The sequence below is a fragment of the Octodon degus genome, unplaced genomic scaffold (assembly GCF_000260255.1).
Source record: "Octodon degus isolate 3935 unplaced genomic scaffold, OctDeg1.0 scaffold00031, whole genome shotgun sequence".
Taxonomy (NCBI): Eukaryota; Metazoa; Chordata; class Mammalia; order Rodentia; family Octodontidae; genus Octodon; species Octodon degus.
The window spans coordinates 8,961,661-8,980,304 of NW_004524607.1; the positions used below are offsets into that span (position 1 = coordinate 8,961,661).

Here is an 18,644-nt window from a genome sequence, read left to right on the forward strand (position 1 = left end):
GAAGAATATATGCAGTGTATTATTTGTTGAAACTGTCCTTCCGATATGATTTGAAACTGTCTCATTGCTATCTGTTTGTCAATAAAACTTTGAAAAAAATAAAAAAATAAAAAATAAAAAAGATAAACTTGTGCCTACCCGAGTCATCTGGGTGTCATTGCAAATGCTAAATCCACCTGATTGGTAATGTTTCTTCATGGGCAGAATCCTCCTTCAGCAGAACGAAAAAGATAATGTAGATTAGTGATGTCTGTCATGACTATGGGCAAGAGGGATAGTGGTATGTGGGTTGAAATTGACATCTATGCTGTTTCATGCATCACATACATCAATAAAAATAGGTGCCATATGCCATATTTAGGTGAAAGTTGGAAGGCCCATGGCTTTTTATAGTGGGCCGTTTTATCTTTTGTGGGATAGGGGATCAAACCCAGGACATTACATTTGCCACACAGTTGCTTATGCTGCTGAGCTATCTCCCTGGCCCTAGGCCCATGACTTTTGGAAAGAACGGGAACAGACAACTTCACAGGTTTGCAAGGTATGTTCAATGAGCAGGAAGTATGAGACAGTGTGTGAAGAAACACAAGAAGCATTTCAAATCTTCTTTGGGCTCCTTAGCTCCCAACTACCCAGTGTCTGTCCAGGTTTTGCAGAGTTCAAACACTTTGTGCTGTTTTAATTGGCTGAGCTTTGTGGCTATGGTAGGTGACAGACTCTCCTTTAACAATAATAAATGGCTTGCAATTACTTTACTTTGGAAAGTGCTCTTCTGCCCTGGGACATTGCAATAACTAGCCATGGAAAAGAAAAGGCCTGGGGATTTATGAGGTGTCCTGATTGTCAGCCATCTGGGAGAAATACAGCAGGACGTTGGTAGAGCAGTGTGCTAACCAGAGTTAATCTATCATTCCCTTGCTATCAACCCTCTCTCCTTCTGCTTACAGTGTCACCAGGATTTGACCCTTCCCTGCAGGACGACTTGCTAGAAATCAATTTTTAACATGTACATTTAGAAATACCATCTTGTTGACCTTCATCCAGTGTGCTGGATGGTGATAGGTATGGTGGATTTAAAAATATACAGAGTGATTTTAAAAAAGTTAAAAAGAGGAGTAGTCTTTACAGGGCTCAAGGTCCTCCTGGAGAGTGAGTAACTAATTTCAATATATTTTGAGAAGTATGATCATTGGCAATACAAGATAAGAATAGAAATAGATGTATATGTAAAAAAAAAAAAAAAAAAAAAGAACAATACTGACAGCCCACGCCATAAAAGCACTTAGTGGGGCCTATTGCTCTTATGTGTTTACACTTCAGCTGTGCTTGGGGTTTCTCAGGGACTGGGCATGGGCACTGGGTCTGGTTCACTGCATGACCCACACCTTATCCAGTGGTGATCCCATGCTAGTTGCTTGATAAATGTTAGCTAAACAAATGCAGGACCAAATGTGCTTCTCGAACTTTTAGTCCAACACCAGGAAACAATAATTATTAGACAATTTAGAAAATCAAAACATTTATTCTTAAGATAGGCTAGTGATAATTCACATATTAGAAAATTAGAATGTGAACCATAGTGATTTCAATGTCCTGGCAGAGAGGACAGACGACTTATATCATGAGTCTGGTGTTTGCTAAATGGATGAACGTATTGATGAAGGTTGTCAAGAACAACCTTGCTTACTAAGTTGGCCCTCTGTATTTATATGCCCCTCATCCTCAGGTTCAACCAATCTGAGATCAATTACTATTCCAAACATGTTTTGCCTCTGTGGGAAGCATGTACAGACTTTGCTTCTTGTCATTATTCCCAAAGCAAGGTACTATGACAACTCCGTACATAGTAGTGTCATTATGTTAGGTCTTATGTGCCATCTAGAGATGATTTAGAGGACATGGGAGGTTGTTGGTAGACTATCTGCAAACTCTACACAAAGGATCTGAGCATCTTTAGATGTCAATGTCTACAAGGGCCCATGAAGCCAACGCCCCTAGATACTGGAGGATGGCTGTCTCTATTAGCGTCTTCACCTGTGAACTCTGGCATCCAGCTGTGTGGCTGCTTCCTCTCCCCTCTGTCTCTGGACAGGGGTATACCTGCAGCTGCACATGGTTGCTCTGTCTTGGCCTAGCAGGCTCACTGAAGTGTCTTGATTTCCTCTGGGCTCTGCAGCATGGTCTGGTGGAAGAGCTAGTTTGTGGGAGCCAAACATTGCTTTTTCCACTCCATTTCCCCATGGTCTCATCTGAACAGTCTGTTTAAGAAAAGTTTATTAAGTCTGCCTTCCAGAGGGCCAGATTGTCCCATTTCATTTGTCACTATTTAACAATGACTACAAAACAGGCTGAGAGATCTGAGCATGCAGGCATTCAGATTTTACCCTCAAAATGAGACCTGAGACATTTCATTTATTTCTTAAAGGTGACTAATCTTAGAATCCTTGGAACCTGATGTCTCAGGGCCCACTGATACAGCTCTTCTGCATCTTTCATGTAGCTTTTTCACTTACTCATTCTATAATTGTTTATCAAACTTATACTTGATGCTAGGAGCACAAAGGTAAAATCCTCACCTCCACACAGGCTGACACACAGCAAGAGAGGTGAGAGAATCAGCGTGTTATCCTTTTCCCAGGCCTGGAAAGTTGTTGGAGTGGAGAAGCGGTGGTGATCAGATCTTGGTTATGGGGGTAGGTGTGTGGTTATGGGTGCGGCTTGTCACTATTGAGGTCATCTGGGAGCTGCTCATCATTTTCAGCAACTTGTATTTCGGTACAATGATTTTGTAACTTAAAAACAGAAAACCCATCCAGGCTCAGTTCCTTCCTCGCTGGGACCCCATCCTGATCTGCGGCACTCCTGGTGAAGTCTAGCAGTGCTTCCTTCCCCTGACCCCATTATGAGGCAGGTAAAGCTGGAAGGGACCAGCATCCCACTAGCTGCTCCAGTGGAGGAGACTTTCCAGTGAAAGGTCATCTTCTATTTTTGTTTTCTAACTTTTTTCTTTCAGCCTACCTATTTTGCAATATATGGATAAACTTTGAAAATGGGCATTAGAAAACTGTAGCAGGATCATTCAAAATGTCTAGTCCTTTTCAGTCTTTGCTGAGACAAAAATCCATGGTGAAAGACATAAGCAGCCAGTTAACAGGAGAATAAATAAAAATAATAAACAAAAAAAAATGTCTAGTCCTTCTACCCACAATCCTGTGGGGAAAAGTCTGAAAGGAAATCATACACACACACACACTCACGCATGCACACAAGCACACACACAGTCTCATGTTTTGACTGACTCCCTTGACATGTTGTTTATTTAAGGCTGTGGATTAAATGCCACCCACTAATGAGATTTGCTCAGACTTCTCTTTGCCTTGGGCGGACTCCATCAGAGGCTGGTGAAAATAGCTTCCTGTTGTCCAACCCGGGTCTTCAATTAGCTAACCAGCAAATTTAGCCTGATTGCCATATTAATTTGGCTCCTGCTTCAGTGGGGAAAAGCAGTTTGTCACACAGCTGCTGGCTTCCTGGTCTCTCTTTCCTCAGGGGCAGGAGAAAACAGTGATCCCAAACCTCACCTCTCTGGCTCTTCTCGGAGATGGGCCTGCCACCCTGCAGAGGCAGACGGACCTGAGGAGGATGCTATATCCCTTTACTCTCTTCTCCAACAAACTGAGCCTTAATTGATTTTCAGATGAATCACCAGCTGAAAGCTTTATTTATTTTTACTGACTAAAAAAACTCTTAAACCTTATATTAAAATGCCTTCTGGGGAGAAGCAGGCCAGTTGTTAAGTCTTTGGAACAGAGCATCTCCTGGTTAGCACCTGAGCTGGAGCTCAGGATCAGGTGTTATATAACCTGTTACTTTAGAACCCTCAAAGCCTAGCATTTGGTTTATGGTCAGATCTCAGGATGCTGGAGGCTGCCTGAGCAGCGCTACCTGCTGCCCTTCCCTTCTGTTTTCTGAGAAGCTCAAAGGCAGCAAGGCTGTGCTGACTCCCTTCCACTATACTGGTGCCACTCAGCTCAGCTTCCAGGGTGCCCTGGATAAGTCACCTCCAACTCTCATGATGGCCTCACTTAGCTCCCAGCCTTGTGTGAACACTGACAGCCACAAGTCTGCCTGCTTGGCAGCCCGACCCCAAACACGTGTCTGGGGAAACTGACCTAGATTGGTGCCCAGGGAGTTGCTTTGGAGAACACTGGCTGCCGTTGTGGAAGAGCAAGTAGGCAGAAGCCTTGAGCCCCCAGTGAAGGTAACACGAGAGGGACCCACCCACATGGGCTGACAGCAGGCATGGTCACTCCATCCGGCCCTCAGTCAGGATACTGATGCTGTCTGTGCTGGAGGGGAACTGTGGGCAACAATGAGCTCAAGTCTCAGCTCCTCCTGTGGCCTCTAAAGGTCTTACTGGGCAGCACTGAAGTCAGGAGTGGCCCTTCCCTCCTTTTGCTGCAATCGCAGTCTTCTCCCCTCTCCACTTCTCAGCCCCATGGTACATTTGCTCTTCTGGGGACCTGAATAAAATACCACCCACTTCTAGCACCCGTTGTAACAACAAAATCAGACCAAAGAACATCATAAATTTTGTTATTCTGTGTGAGTTAAGAGCTACTGATTTTAGAGGCTATTTCTTTTGATCATTTTAATCATCAGTCATACTGATGTCAAACACATACTTTTTTCCATAGCTACTATATGCTTAGACAGTACAGGCTCTAAAGATAAAATAGTAAATGAAGAGGACACAGATCATTCCATTATGACCCAGTCCAGGCTAGCTTGGGAGAATGGGGACAGTGACCTTGATGCTAAGGGTTATCAAGAGTGGGAGCTTCTGATCTCCAATTTGACCAATGACCAGGAAGATATGTGTGGTAGGTTGGAGGAAGAACCAGTCTGTAGGCTCCAGAGTGGAGTTCAGACACGGAGAAGTTCGTAGTAGAAGAAGATCACGGGGTACAGGAACTGGGCCCATTTAGGACATCTGGGCTGGAGGGGAAGGTTGAAGCAACATTTTCAAGAGGCTAGGGCTAGCCAAATAGCTCAGCAGATTAAAGCGCTTCCTTAGGCAAATGCAGGGGTCAGGAGTTCAATCCCCAGGCCTGCCATGCCAGCCCCGCCCCGCCCCCGGGCATGCTGAGAGGGTGATTGAGATTGGGCATGGTGGTGCATGCCTGTAATCCCAGCACTTGGGAGGCTGTAAACAGGAGGATCCCTATGAGTCTGGATCTACACAGTGAGATCCTGTAGACCCTGTCCAAAAAAGAAAAAAGAGGCTTCTCTGCCTGCAGAAGCAAGGCTAAGCCACATGGGGGTTTTAAGCAGACAAATGATGAGATCAGCTTTGTACTTTGAAGTAAGTGGGCTGCTCTGAGGAAAGCCTGGAAGGGTAGCATCTGTTTTTGGATACACTGGAAAGGTGGCAGGTTGAAGTCCAAAGGGGGCCATGTGAACAATGTGAAGTAGAGGAGCACAGAGCCAGAGGCACAGCCAACAGCACACCGTCCTGCACCTGCACCTTGGGATCTGCAGGGCACACTTCCCAGCTTTCATGAAAAAGGCCCCCGCTCCTGTGACGACTGCTGCAGAATGCATCATTGTACCCAAACCAGTCCAAAAGCTGCACAGCAGTCACAGTACAGGGAGCAGGCCTCACGCTGCCAGTGGTTGCATCGCAGAACTGTAACCCAGAAGAATCAAACAATGCACAAGGTCCAATCTGAAGTGAACTGTTCCCTTTTTTAGCCCATGGTTCTCCCCTGGTAGTATAATATACCACAAGCTTGCCCTTGTTGGATGTGAAATGCCATCTTACAGGGCAAGAGTTGCAAGTACTTCACTACCCACATCAAGCATGGTGCTGGCCTTTGGTTCTACATTGGAGATCAGAAGGCCATTAGACTCACACTAGAGAAAAAGAGACAGGAGGAAGTTAAAGGACTTCATTATGGCTTAAATCTAGACATCTTCCGAAAGCTTCATGTAGCAATAGATGGGGCTTTGGGGAGTTGGCTGGAGCTAGGGTCTGTGAATGGGATTAGAGTATGTGGCACTCAATGAGTCTACTGATTAAAACGGGCATAGCTTTGTTGTGGCTGAAGACAGAAGCCTCACTCTAGGGTTTGGCTGCACCACCCTGAGGGGTTGTAGCCTGGATGGGACAAAAGGGAAAGGCAGGCTCACTGCTTGTTGCATTGTGGCTTCCCTGCCTTGTGCCTGCCACAGCATAAGCTGTTTCTCCCCTGCCATGCTGCCTGCCTTGTAACCAGCCAACTGTGGACTAAAATCTCTACAAAGTGTGAACTGAAATTTATCTTTCCTCCTTTAACTTGTGTCTGGTATTGTGTCTTAGCAATGACCAAAGCAACTAAGATAGACTTACTGGGCCTTATTACTGGATACCAAAATGAGGTTACTTCCTTTGTGATAGCCAGAGGCACTTTTTGCATTTATGAATGAACAAAATGTTTCATATTCAGCCATTATCACATGGTGAAATGGAGAGGGGTTAGAGGGTGCACACAAGCTGAGATGCCTGAGTGACTGGCTACAAAGCATTTTCTCTTCATTTACATCAACCCTGACCCACAGAACCCTGGGCAGGCCAAGTCTCATTGTGACACCCTTTGCCCTACTGTATCACCCTCCTTCCAACTTAGCCCTGGAAAGAAGCCCCCCATGACCTCTGGCATCTTAGAACATCATCTCAACCCTCACAGACTTGATTCTTTAGGTTTTAGAAAAGTGTTCTTTACAGCACTGCCAATAGTCTTTTAGTTCTGCAAAACACCATTTTGTTATTTAACTCTACATATGAAGAGTGGGAGCCTAAGACTCTCTGACATTGAACATAATCACTCATTAGTACAGTCTAGTAGGCTATGATACAAGTAAGAAATACAGCCTACCTTCCAAGGACTTATGGTCTAGATGGGGTGAAAAGTATACCAGCAAGCTTAACTGCTTTCCAATAATGAAATTAACAAGAATATGAGAAGAATCAGAAGAGGTGCCAAATGGTTTGCTGAGGTTAATGGTCCTCGCAGTTGAACATCAAAATCACTTGGAGGCCAGATCTACTCCTAGCATTTCTCATGCAGTAGGTCTCAGGGTGTCTTATGGGCCTAGACAGCTGTATTTCCAGCAAGTTCCCTGGGGGTATGAATGTGGCTTAGGAAAAAACTGTCAAAGATGTTTTTATAAAAGAAACCTCCCACATAAGTGACTTCCTCCTTGAAGTATCAGTTGCTTTCCCATTGCTGAAACAACCCCAACAGAGTCTTAATTTGGGTCACGGTTTCAGGGGACTCAATCCATGATTTGCTGGCTCCAACCTAGGAAGGTCAGGGCAGAAGGGGAGAGTGGAGAAAAACTGCTTAGTTCATGGCAACTGGGGAACAGAGGATAGAGAGAGAGGGCCCAGGGACAATACAGCACCCAAGCTCAGCCCTCTGTGACCCACCCAGACAGGGATTCCACCAATTGTCTGCATGTGTATCAAGCCAATCAAGTTGACACAGGCTAATTTACCCACCAGTGTCCCAGCGCACTTTACATTAATGAATTCCATTGCACTCGCCCAAATCTTGTGGTAGCTTTTCATTAGTTATATATATTTAAAAATTCAAATGTTTCATCTTAGTTATCAAGACCACCTACATCTGACCCAGCCTGCCTTTCAGCCACACCAGGAAACTGCACCTCATGTATCCAGCTGCAGCATACTGCTGGACCCTCTTCCCTACCCACACCTGTACTCTACTTCTCCCTCTGAGGCTGTTCCTGGTGTCTTCCACCAGGAAAGTCTTTTCCTGTGTGCCTCAGGTGGCTACATTGTGACATCTCCTCACATTGTCCTCATCCTGCCAGCATTTGAGAAGAGATCTATTTCTGGCATGAATGTATGGCCCTCTGCTCTGCTGGGACATCATTTCCCCTGTCTAGTGAGGCCAGGATGTGTCTGACCCACTTGCCCAGGCAAAGAGCTTATTCAGCAGAAGGCCCTGCATGGATAAATGCTGTGGAAACTATTGTGAATGGCTGCATGAATGATACTGGGTGACAGACAGGATTGGAGAAGGAATGAGATAGTAGACAAATGAACCACCAGTCTCTATTTTGTGCCTTACACCTAGGGCCAGGTACTCTGATGACTTCTTCTCTGCTCTCCAACAAATTCTTTTTTTTTTATTTTTGAGACAGGGTCTCACTATGCAGTTCAGGTCTCCTTATGTATCCTTGAGTTCACTTTGTAGCCAGGATGGTCCTGTACTCTCACTGATCCTCCTGCCTCAGCCTCCCAAGTGCTAGAATTACAGGCGTGTACCACCACGCCTGGCTAACATCTCCAACATATTCTTAGGAAGGGTTTCTACTTTCTTCAAACTAGAGTACAAGAGATTTAGACATTAAAGTATTTTCCTACTATGTATTCTTGCATTTAACAAGGATCAAAGTCTTAGAGTAGAGCTACAGAAGCTCCAAAATTTTTAACCATATTTTAACCATATGATGTAAGTAGGAGATGTGTTTCCCATATTCCATGAGAGCTCAACATCATTTTCATGCAAAGGTGCAAGCACACAGTTCCTTTAAAACCCATTTTCTTATTGTTTCTTCTTTCATACTGAAGTAGCTTTCATCTCTCCCTTTACCTGGGCACCCTCAGCCTGTGCAGCTGGTTTTCGTCCTGGACTCCATCGCATGTATTTTTCCGGATTCTGGTTCCAAGGGATAAATGTCTCATTCAATCCATCTTAAGAACATAGAGATTTATGTAACCAGTGCACCAAACATAACGGCGGAAATGTCTTCCTGACTGACTAAGGCTGAGCCACTGTTAGCGCTATCTCACAGCCACATTCCCCTCTTCTGTCTGTTTCTCTTGGCATTGATCTCTTCATCTTCCATCCTCTCTATATTAAGGACATAGTTTTATACCTCTCAAGTTGAGTGTAACAATGATATTTCTTTATTTTTAGTAATGTCTTTATTTTTATTTAAAAAAATAAAATTGATAGATAAAAATTAGAAACAATGCATTTCAAAAAACAAGACAATAGAGATTCAACAAAGCTTGTTGTATTGCACATTGTTGTCTTCAAAGTTGTTGCTCAGATTTTCAGATATAAGCATGTTAAAACTGGTCAAAATAAAAACTTGAAGCATTAACTTTTCCCTTCAATAAACAAGTAGAAATTAGTAGTACATTCATCCTAGCTATCCTGTGTATGCCCGTATATGTTTTTCCTCTTCCTTTCTTTCTTTTCTCTTTTCCATCATCTGAATTGTTTTTTCCTTTTGAGAAGTTTTTTTTCTCTTTTACTATGCTTACTGTACCTTTCAGATATTTACTCTTTTTCAGGTTCTTACACTAGGGAGATAATATGATGTTTATACATGTGGTTCTGATTTATTTCACTTATGAATATTGCCTATAGTTGCATCCAGTTACCTATAAAAGGCCTCAAATTTATCTTTCTTTATGGTTGAGTAATACTCCATTGTATAAAGATACCATATCCTTTTTATTCATTTCTCAGTTGATGGGCATCTGGGTTGTTTCCAGGATTCAGCTATGACGAATTGTGCTGATATAAATATAGGTGCATATATATCATTGTGGTAGTTTGTTTTCAGTTATTTGGGAAAAATAACCAGGAGGAGACTAGCTGGGTTGAATGGGACCTCTAAATCTTAGTTTTTGAGGAATCTGCACCCTGGTCTCAAGTCAAGTCAAAAGAGTCTCGGTAAGGATGCTGACTGGCCAAGTCAGGTCATGTGCCCACTTATTAAGCTTACATGTGTGTCTAGGCAGATGTGGTATGCAAATCCTTATCTCTTTAACAGTCCCTTAAGTGACCCATGAAGTGACATAATCACTTAGCTGTTTGAACTGCTTCTTCATCTAAAAAACAAGAGAAGAAAGATCTTACATTCTAATACCTAATATTTTATGTTGTTCCTTATTTACACTTTGGACAGAGATAGAGGGATGGATGAGGGAAGAAAGGAAAAAGTAAGAAGAGAGTTAAAGAAGAAAAGGAAAAGAAAAAGAGTTGAAGAGGGAAAATGGAAATAGAGCTTTTGCAAATGGGGAAGGGAAAAAGAGTTGGAAGGAGCAGGGAGAAAAGGGAGGAGAAGGAGAAAAAGAATTAAGTACATGTACAAACTACCAGTGACATGTAATCATTATGCAATAAAACTTGTGCTAATAATTTAGTGGTGTGTGTGTGTGTGTGTGTGTGTGTGTGTGTGTGTGTGTGACTAAGTGGAGTTTATTCCAGACATACAAGACTGGATCAGTGTTTGAAAATTTGTCAATATATTTCATCATAAATATTTACTTGTAGATTTTTTATTGATGTTCTTTATCAGTTTAAATAAGTTTTTCCTCTACTACTATTTTATAAAAACTTTGAAAACCAAGGAAAGTGTTCTAAAATCTCCCAACTTAGCTTTTAAAAAGTGTTTATTTGTTTTAGTATTTTGATTACTGTATCTTTGTATTTCTTATCTGCTTTACCTCCCACAAGAAGGCCAAGTATCATAGGGAGATTCCAGTGACCTGTTCACCCCACTCTGGAGCTCTCTGAATGAGGCAATGGTCATCCCTTGCAGTGCCCTTCATACAAGATAGCAAGGTGTGTTAGTTCAGCCTTGACCACGTTGGCTCAGCATTATGCTACTATTTCAAAGTATGGCAGCATCCTGAATGTATCAGTTTCCTTGAGCTAATAAAATAAAGATCAGATCCAGCACAAGGCCAACTGGCAGTGTTTCTTTGTACTATGATGCTGGGGCATGAAACAACACTTCTGTAATGAGCTCCAACTTAGATGCAACTCCAAGTTCATGTTTTGTGTGAGGGCATTCCAGTTGTCCACTTGCTGCCACATCATTGAGCACCCTTCTTTTTCTAAAACCTGTGTCAGATGTCTCCTTCAGTGAAATGCTTCCCCACCAACCAAGCCCACCCATCTCTGTTACGGTTTTTCCATACTTCTATTATAATGATCTGTGGCCCCATAGGAACTTCTCCTTAGGTCATTCATTCACAGAAGACAAAGATCCATACTTTGTTTATACTTAGTCAACATGAAATCTGTGATGTAGTCATCATACTGAACTACTTGGTCTCCTTGGACTCAACTAGGTATGGATGAAGTATGATTTAAAAAAACTACATGTCTGCATCTTGTACAGCAAATAACCACGAGGAAGGTATGCAATGTGTTAATTATTGAAACTGTCCTACCAATTTGATTTGAAACTGTTTCATTGCTATTTGTTTCTCAATAAAATTATGGGAAAAAATAAAAAATAAATAAATAAAACTACAGTGAATGTTTAAAGTATCAAAAGATTCCCCTGGCTTCAAGCACACCTATCCCATCATTCTTGTCATTTTGTGAAGCAGTCCTGTATGACCTCTTTCATGAGTTAGGCTATCGTGCCTTCTTCAATGCCCTGAATCAATTCAAAACCTTCACACCATTCATGGTCATTTTGATTTTAGTAAGGAGCCTGAAGTTGCACAGCCCTAAATCCAGTGAATAAAATGGGTGAAGAAATACATTATGTTTTTACAAACCTACCTCTCTACTGGAGAGTGGCACCTGCCACTTGTAATGATACGAAAAAGGGCTCTAGAACTTCCTCACAGAGTAACAAGAAGTTGGGAATATGTGTGGTAGAAGAAGCGAAGAGGAATATTTTGAGGGAGTTTCGTGGTGAATTTCTTTTACTGTAATAAATTTGTTGTAATTTAAACATTCAGTACATATTTTATTCATACCATGTATAGCAGAATATTTATAATCCTGAGCTCAAATCCCAGCTCAGCCACCCACCAAGTAATTGTATGATTGTGAACCAATGTCTTAACATTTCAAAGTCTTGGTTTCTTCATATATAAAGTAGAGGTAATGGTAATATCTACCTTAGAGATTTGAGTGAAAAATTTTAAAAATACCATAGCTCACATATCATAGCTCTGGGGACATGGGCAACACCTTATAAAGGGTAGGTATTGTTCTCATCTACAATGGAGAGTGCAAAGAGCAGCAACAAGATCACAAGTCCATCGGGGCCTATGTATGTTCTTTGGTCCTTTTTGTCATTTGCATTTCAGTGAGGATGAATCCTTATTAAAAGAAGCAATGATTGATTGCCTCCTCATGAGCTACACTTGTCCAAAGGCAGAAAATTGCCATATTCTTTTTTCCTTGAGGTTTCCAGTGGGATATGTCTGCTCTAACCTAATAAACCTCTTTCTTCATTGCCTGACTCCAAGAGGCAAGACCCCATGCACATTTTTAAGTGCACAATTTGCATGCACATATGGGGAAAGAGGTCTGGGAGATGCAGGTATCTGTTGTATACCTTCACTTGAACTGGTGCCAACAAACTCCCTTGGTTAATTGTATCTCAATAATTTTCTCCTGGAAGAAATAATTAATATGCTGGCTGATAGCTATGGCTTGGCCTTTGTGCATTTTTGCTCTGGAGTTTGCACTGTTGGCCATGTGGTTTCAGCAGCAGTCACACAGTAAATGGAGCACTCCTCCACCCTGTGCTTCCCTCCATTCCATTCCAGCTTAGTCCTTTTCCTTCCTTGTGGCCCTGACAGTATGAAAAAACAAAGATTTACATAATGGAAGTCTGCTCTTTATTTTATTTTATTTTTTCCCATAATTTTATTGATAAATAGCAATGAGACAGTTTCAAATCAAATCGGAAGTACAGTTTCAACAAATAATACACTGCATATATTATTCTTAGTGGTTAATTGCTGTACAAGATGCGGACTTGTGATCCTATTTACAAATACCAATAGAACAAATCACTCTATTCATCAAGAGAATGTAATTATATATCCATCCTAACCACTTTGAATACACAGATACAAAATGGACATTCATCTGTATACCCTTTTTTTGTTCAGTTCCATCATTTAAATATTATAGGTGTGTAAACTCAGCCAAATATTCTAAAAGACTCCAGTAGCCCATAATAGTATTGGGTCTTCTGCTTGACTGGCAATGTCAGAAATTGTTGACCTGAGTCCCCTATAGCTCAACATAACAGCATGGTTTTACTTCTTATATTTCATTTTTATACTTTTCTGCTGGATGGTTAAGACCAAGATAAAGCAGAACCTATGCAACAAGAGTTGTAGCTTTTGGGTCTCATAAGGTCAGTGAAATCCCCACTGCAGATGGTAATCTGTAATAGTAGTTTCATGCTTGGAGTGCCTGTCATTCTGTTCTTCTGAATATGGGCTGCTTGTCATGACATGCCAGTTGCTGCTATGAAGTCTCTTGGGTAGATGGTTGTTCAAAAAGAAGAGGGTGGTGAATGAAAGCAAGAGACAGGAAAAGAAATACTGTGGGACTGTCCTGCTTCAAGGTTGTACATGGTGAGATTTTTGGACTTATGTGTAAACATAAGAAGTATATAATTCTTTATGCCTATTTTTAAAATATATTCTAATTTTTAAATTTTTTTATCATATTCGGTAGGGACTTAAAGTTTACCATATCAATACTTGATGAAAAATACCTGTTCCATATTATGCCTAAGATGTTTGATATGCAGATAGTGAGGTTAAAGCTGTATGATAGTAACAAGTTGTATGATAGTAACAATAAGTTGTATGATAGTAACAATAAGTTGTATGATAGTAACAATAAGCTTGTCTTCTGGATGGTTATACTGTGATGTCATGTAACTCAATAATGTCCCAAATTTTCTGGTCAAGGAGATTATGGGGCCAAAGAGAGAAGTGATTGGTGCCTAAGGAGAGTCACATGGAGAGAAAACATTCTCTCAAGCTTTCACAGAGAGCACATTGGCCAAGCAATGGCCGTGACTCAACCACATGGCTGACACTGACAAAGGATCTACAATCTGAGGTACAGGAAGTCTGCTCTTTGAAAGAAGACACTCAGGGTTTGGGCCGAGAGTATCTGCAGTAGGGACTAGGGAGGCGGGGAGCTGTCTGTGTGAGGAGACTTTTCTAATGAAAGAGGTCAGTCCCTAGGAAAATGACAATCCTCTTCCTACCTACAGGTCATCCAGGTGGTGAGGGAGCAGGTTATGAGGGCGCTGACAACCAAGCCTAGCTCCCTGGACCAGTTCAAGAGCAAACTGCAGAACCTGAGCTACACTGAGATCCTGAAAATCCGCCAGTCTGAGAGGATGAACCAGGAGGACTTCCAGTCTCGCCCGATCTTGTGAGTTACCCCCCTTCTCTTTTTAAAAAGAACATCCTAAGGAGTTAAACACAGGGCTCTCTCACTGTGGTACATACCCACCTCACCTGTTTATTTATTATTTGTTTGTTCATTTATTTGAGCCTGAATCTGATCAGTTCACTAAGTTGCCCAGCCTAGGTTTGAATTTACAACTCTCCTGGCTTCCTAGATTGCTGGAATTACAGATATATGGGACCCACTCCAGTCGAATTCTGCCCCTTCTGCTCTCCCCTAAAGTTTTGACCCACCATTTCTGGCACAAGCCCATGTACCAGCCAGTGGAGTTTACATGGGGGGTGGCAGTCTGGGCAGCTGCTCAGGGTTGGCCTACACATGAAGGAAGAGGTCCTGTGATGGCAAAGTGGATCCGAACCAATAACTGTGGGCCAGACGACTGACAGTTGTCTAGAAATGTGTGGCTGAGGAGTTCTGGACCTTTCTCCACACTTGGAACTATTGCTTTTGCCAATGAAATGGTTTTTTACCTAGATGCCCTTTGAGTGGTAAGAGGCTCTGACCTGCTGGAGTGAGGCCCATGTTCACAAAAGTGGTAGAGCCCCCAAAGCAGCCTCATGTGAGTGCAGTGAGCTTGAGATGATGGGCAGAGTCTTCCTGAGTGGCCCTGGATGGATGAGAACTTTTGATCTTTCTGCCTCAGCTACCCAGAAAGCTGGGATTACAGTTGTAATCCCAGAGCCATCATGCCTGGCTGTCCTGTACATAGTTTCACTTGAACATGTTCAGACTCACATGTGTCTCCATCAAATGCTTTGAACCTCAAAGATGAGAATTACTGGGGCTGGCGAGGTAGCTAAATAGACTGGTGTCTGCTTAGCCAAGTTTACACATGCTCAGAGACCATGGTTACATTCCTGGCACCACATGCCATGCCAGCCCCACCCCCAGGGCAGGCTGACACAGCCAGAGTCTGGGCATAGTGGCACATGCCTGTAATCCCAGTGCTGAGGAGCCTGAAAGCAGAGGATCACCACAAGTCCAAGCTGCATAGTGATATCCTGCAATACCAAATATATATATATGATGAGAACTATTTTTCTTGCTTCATCTCTCCGTAGAGCTGGGCTGTGTATTTTCCTTGTCCTTTTCTCAGAGCTCAGTGAGTTTTCTTACCCTTATTTTATAGAGAATAAATAGGGGAAGAGTGGGAAGCAGGAAAGGGAGTTAACATTTGTTCTCTTTCTGCCCTCCGAGGAGTGGATGCAGCTTCCTTTGAACCTTCGTTCAAAGATAGCCTGTGACATGGATTATGAGGCTTGTGTTCATTGTGCTCTCTTGCTGGGTATTTCTCACTCTTTTCCCCTGGTTTCTGTTGTTTGTTCCCAGACATCTCACAGTCTTGATGTAATTTGCAGAGAACCCTCCCTGCTCCATCATTCTCTCACATCCTGCTGATATGGGCGAGGCTTTCTCCCAGTCCAGGGCCAGATGCTGTCTGGAGAGGCAAAAGCCTTGCAACAAGAGCAGGATCCTGGACTTGAACTTAAGTGTGCTCACCCCAGATGCTGCCCCAGCCACCCCATAGAGCCTCTTTGCCACCTATGAAATGATTTGAGGCTAAGAGAAAGATGCAGGTGTGCAAGGATAGTAGTCCAGTGGTGACATCAACCACCCACTTGTTTTTAGCTCTTTACAAGCAGCATTAGAAACCCCAGAGCTGCAGACCACAGTGCCCCGAGCTAGGGCCATCGTGCATTCAGGCAAGGAACCCCTGCCAGCCAGCCCTATGAGAGGCGAGGCTGGTCCACAGCCAGGAGAAGGAACCAGACATGGCCTCCAAGGGGAGCACACTTAGGACAAGTAGCAGGCTCCATGGGGATGTAGTTTCTAACCTGCTAGGAGGGACAGTGGTGCCCACACCCTCCCGGGCCCTCTCCCTGAAAGGCTGACTTTCTTTGCCTCCATTTCAGCCCCTGTGCAAACACAAGTACATTTTATTGCACTTTTGGCAACTACTCTTAAAATCTAAAGGGACACTTGAAGAATCACTTCAGTAGAGGCTGAGTGATTCTAAATTAATATCACTTCAGTGGAAGCCAAAGGCTCTCGGTTAATGTCTGACCATGACTTTGTTCCAGCAAACAGCATCAGCCGCACTTTGCTGTGGCTCTGCCTTTCTATCCTCTGCCTGCCGCATTCAGGAATTTCCTTTCCACCCCTTACAAGATGCTCTTATCTTTACATTTACGACAGAGAAGAAGCAGCGATGATGGAAAGGAAGTCTCCAGGAGGGCTGCAGCTGTGGTATCATTACTGCAGTTCTCATTGGTGAGATAGCATTGAGATGTTAGAAGCTGCAGCGCTTAAGTGGGAGGCAGGGGCCAGCTTCATTGTTTCGCAGCTTCTGGACCCAGGAGGCGGGAGCATGCACATATTTCACCCATTAAGAATAATCTACTCTCTGGCGATGTGTTTTGTATGTTGTGTGATGGACTAGCTAGAAGCTCATCATGGGGCTGGGTGAAATCTAAGTGCTGCCAGTGTGGCTTTCGTAGTAAACCCAAGTCATCTAAGACAAAATGTAGGTTGGATGTTGGTTGACATTCATGCATTCACTTAATAAGCATGTGCTGAGCAACCCCTCGTGCCAGACCCTGCATAAGGTGCTTGGGGCAGGCAGAGACCCTGAGACGCTGTTCCGAGAGAGGCAGAGGATTATCACAGATGGCGCAAGCTGAGCACAGGCTGCGCACAGGCAGCTGTCTCAGCTCCCAGAAGACATCTACTGTAAGCACAGAGGCCTTCTACAGCCGAAAGCACCTTTGTGTTTTGCTTTGTTTTTATGTATTTAAGAGAGGGTCTACAGGATCTACAGGGTCTAACTATGTAGATCAGACTCATAGTGATTCTCCTGTGTTCAGCCTCCCAAGCACGGGGATTACAGGCATACACTACCACGCCCAGTCTCAATCACTGGCTCAGTGCTCTCCGGGGACAGGTCTGGCATTGCTGGCCTGGGAATGAACCCCTGACCCCTACGTCTGCCTAAGCAGGTGTTTTAATCCACTGAGCTATCTGGCCGGCCCTCCTAAAAGCACCTTTGAAACCATCCAGTTCAAGCTTGTCAATGAAGATAGGGTTCCCACCTCTCTGTGTCCGGCCTCTCTACCTCCTCATCATGGTGCTCTTACACAGTGTGCTGTGCTGTGTGCAAGCCAGATCCTGTCAGTCATACACCTCACATTCGTGAGAACAGGTCTGCACCCTTGTGTGATGTCCCACACCTCTAATCTCAGCAGTGCAGTAGGCTGAGGCAGGAAAATTGCAAGTGCAAGCAAAACCATGGGCAACTTAGTGACTTCATGAGACTGTCTCAAAATCAAAACTCAAACAAGGGCTGGGGCTTCAGCCATGTTTGAAGGCTGTGGGTTCAATCCCAAGTGTGGAGGGAAAAAAAAAGATAAAAGCAGCATATGAGAGTATGTATTCTAAGAAGAAAAATATAGCTTAGATTTCAGGGAAATGGGTGGATATGGAGATGGTGTTGAAATAAACTAGATTCAGAAAAACAAGTACTGCATTGTTCTCTTTTATGCAGAAACTATTAGAAACTTGAATGCATGAGAGGGACGTTAGGTCCTGGGGGGAGGGCTAGGTTTTAGGGAAGGACAAGGTGGACGGGCGGGTGACCATAATCAGTGCAGGTGGACAGGAATGTCACAGTGACACTGATTGATTTGTCTACTTAATACTATATATATATACTGGGGATATCTTTTCAAGTGGGTTGAAAAGAACCTGTTTTAGTTGCTTTTATTTAATGATTTTAAAGAGAAGATATTCTTTATTTCCCACTTAGTGTAAATTAACAGGGAAGATAAATCCATCTACACAATTAGTTTAAGTTAATGTGTATAAGAAGCTTTCACAGTCTCCAAACTAGACCATTTGATACATAGTTGGAGGAAGGAGAGACCGAGCCACAGACATCAGTGGAGCAAGAAAGTCACATGTCATCAAAGCTAGCCCCTGAGAACAAACAGACCAACAGGGTCGGCTTTCACCCCTGCTGCCACTTACTGATGCGTCTTTGCAGGCAAGATTTAAGCCTGCTTTTCTCATATCTAAAAATAAAGATGCTAAAAGTGTCCCCAACCCTGGCCTGCTAGGAGTATTCAACAAAGCAGTGAGAGTGTATGAATAACATTTAACATAAGCCCAGGATATGATATCCATTCAAGAAATGATCACTTTTATTTAAAGAGATAAAATTCAACAAGTTGTGGTGCTGTTGCTATGTGACTGGGAAAGCTGACCCTGAGATGTGTCTCTGTATGCCTGGCATTGTCTCAGAAAGTACAGTTTCAGGGGCCAGGGAGATGGCTCAGTGGAATAAGCACTTCCCTGGCAAGTGCAAGG

General features: G+C 43.2%; 1 protein-coding gene across 4 annotated transcripts in view; it reads left to right on the top strand.

Moving 5' to 3' along the window:
* Positions 1-18,644, top strand: part of Elmo1 (engulfment and cell motility 1) — a 623,184-nt gene that overhangs the window by 554,071 nt on the left and 50,469 nt on the right. For all 4 annotated transcript variants that reach the window (XM_023713447.1, XM_023713448.1, XM_023713449.1 and 1 more), the window contains one exon: positions 14,083-14,246. In XM_023713447.1, coding sequence (XP_023569215.1) covers positions 14,083-14,246 — 164 coding nt within the window. The remainder of the gene's footprint in view (positions 1-14,082; positions 14,247-18,644) is intronic.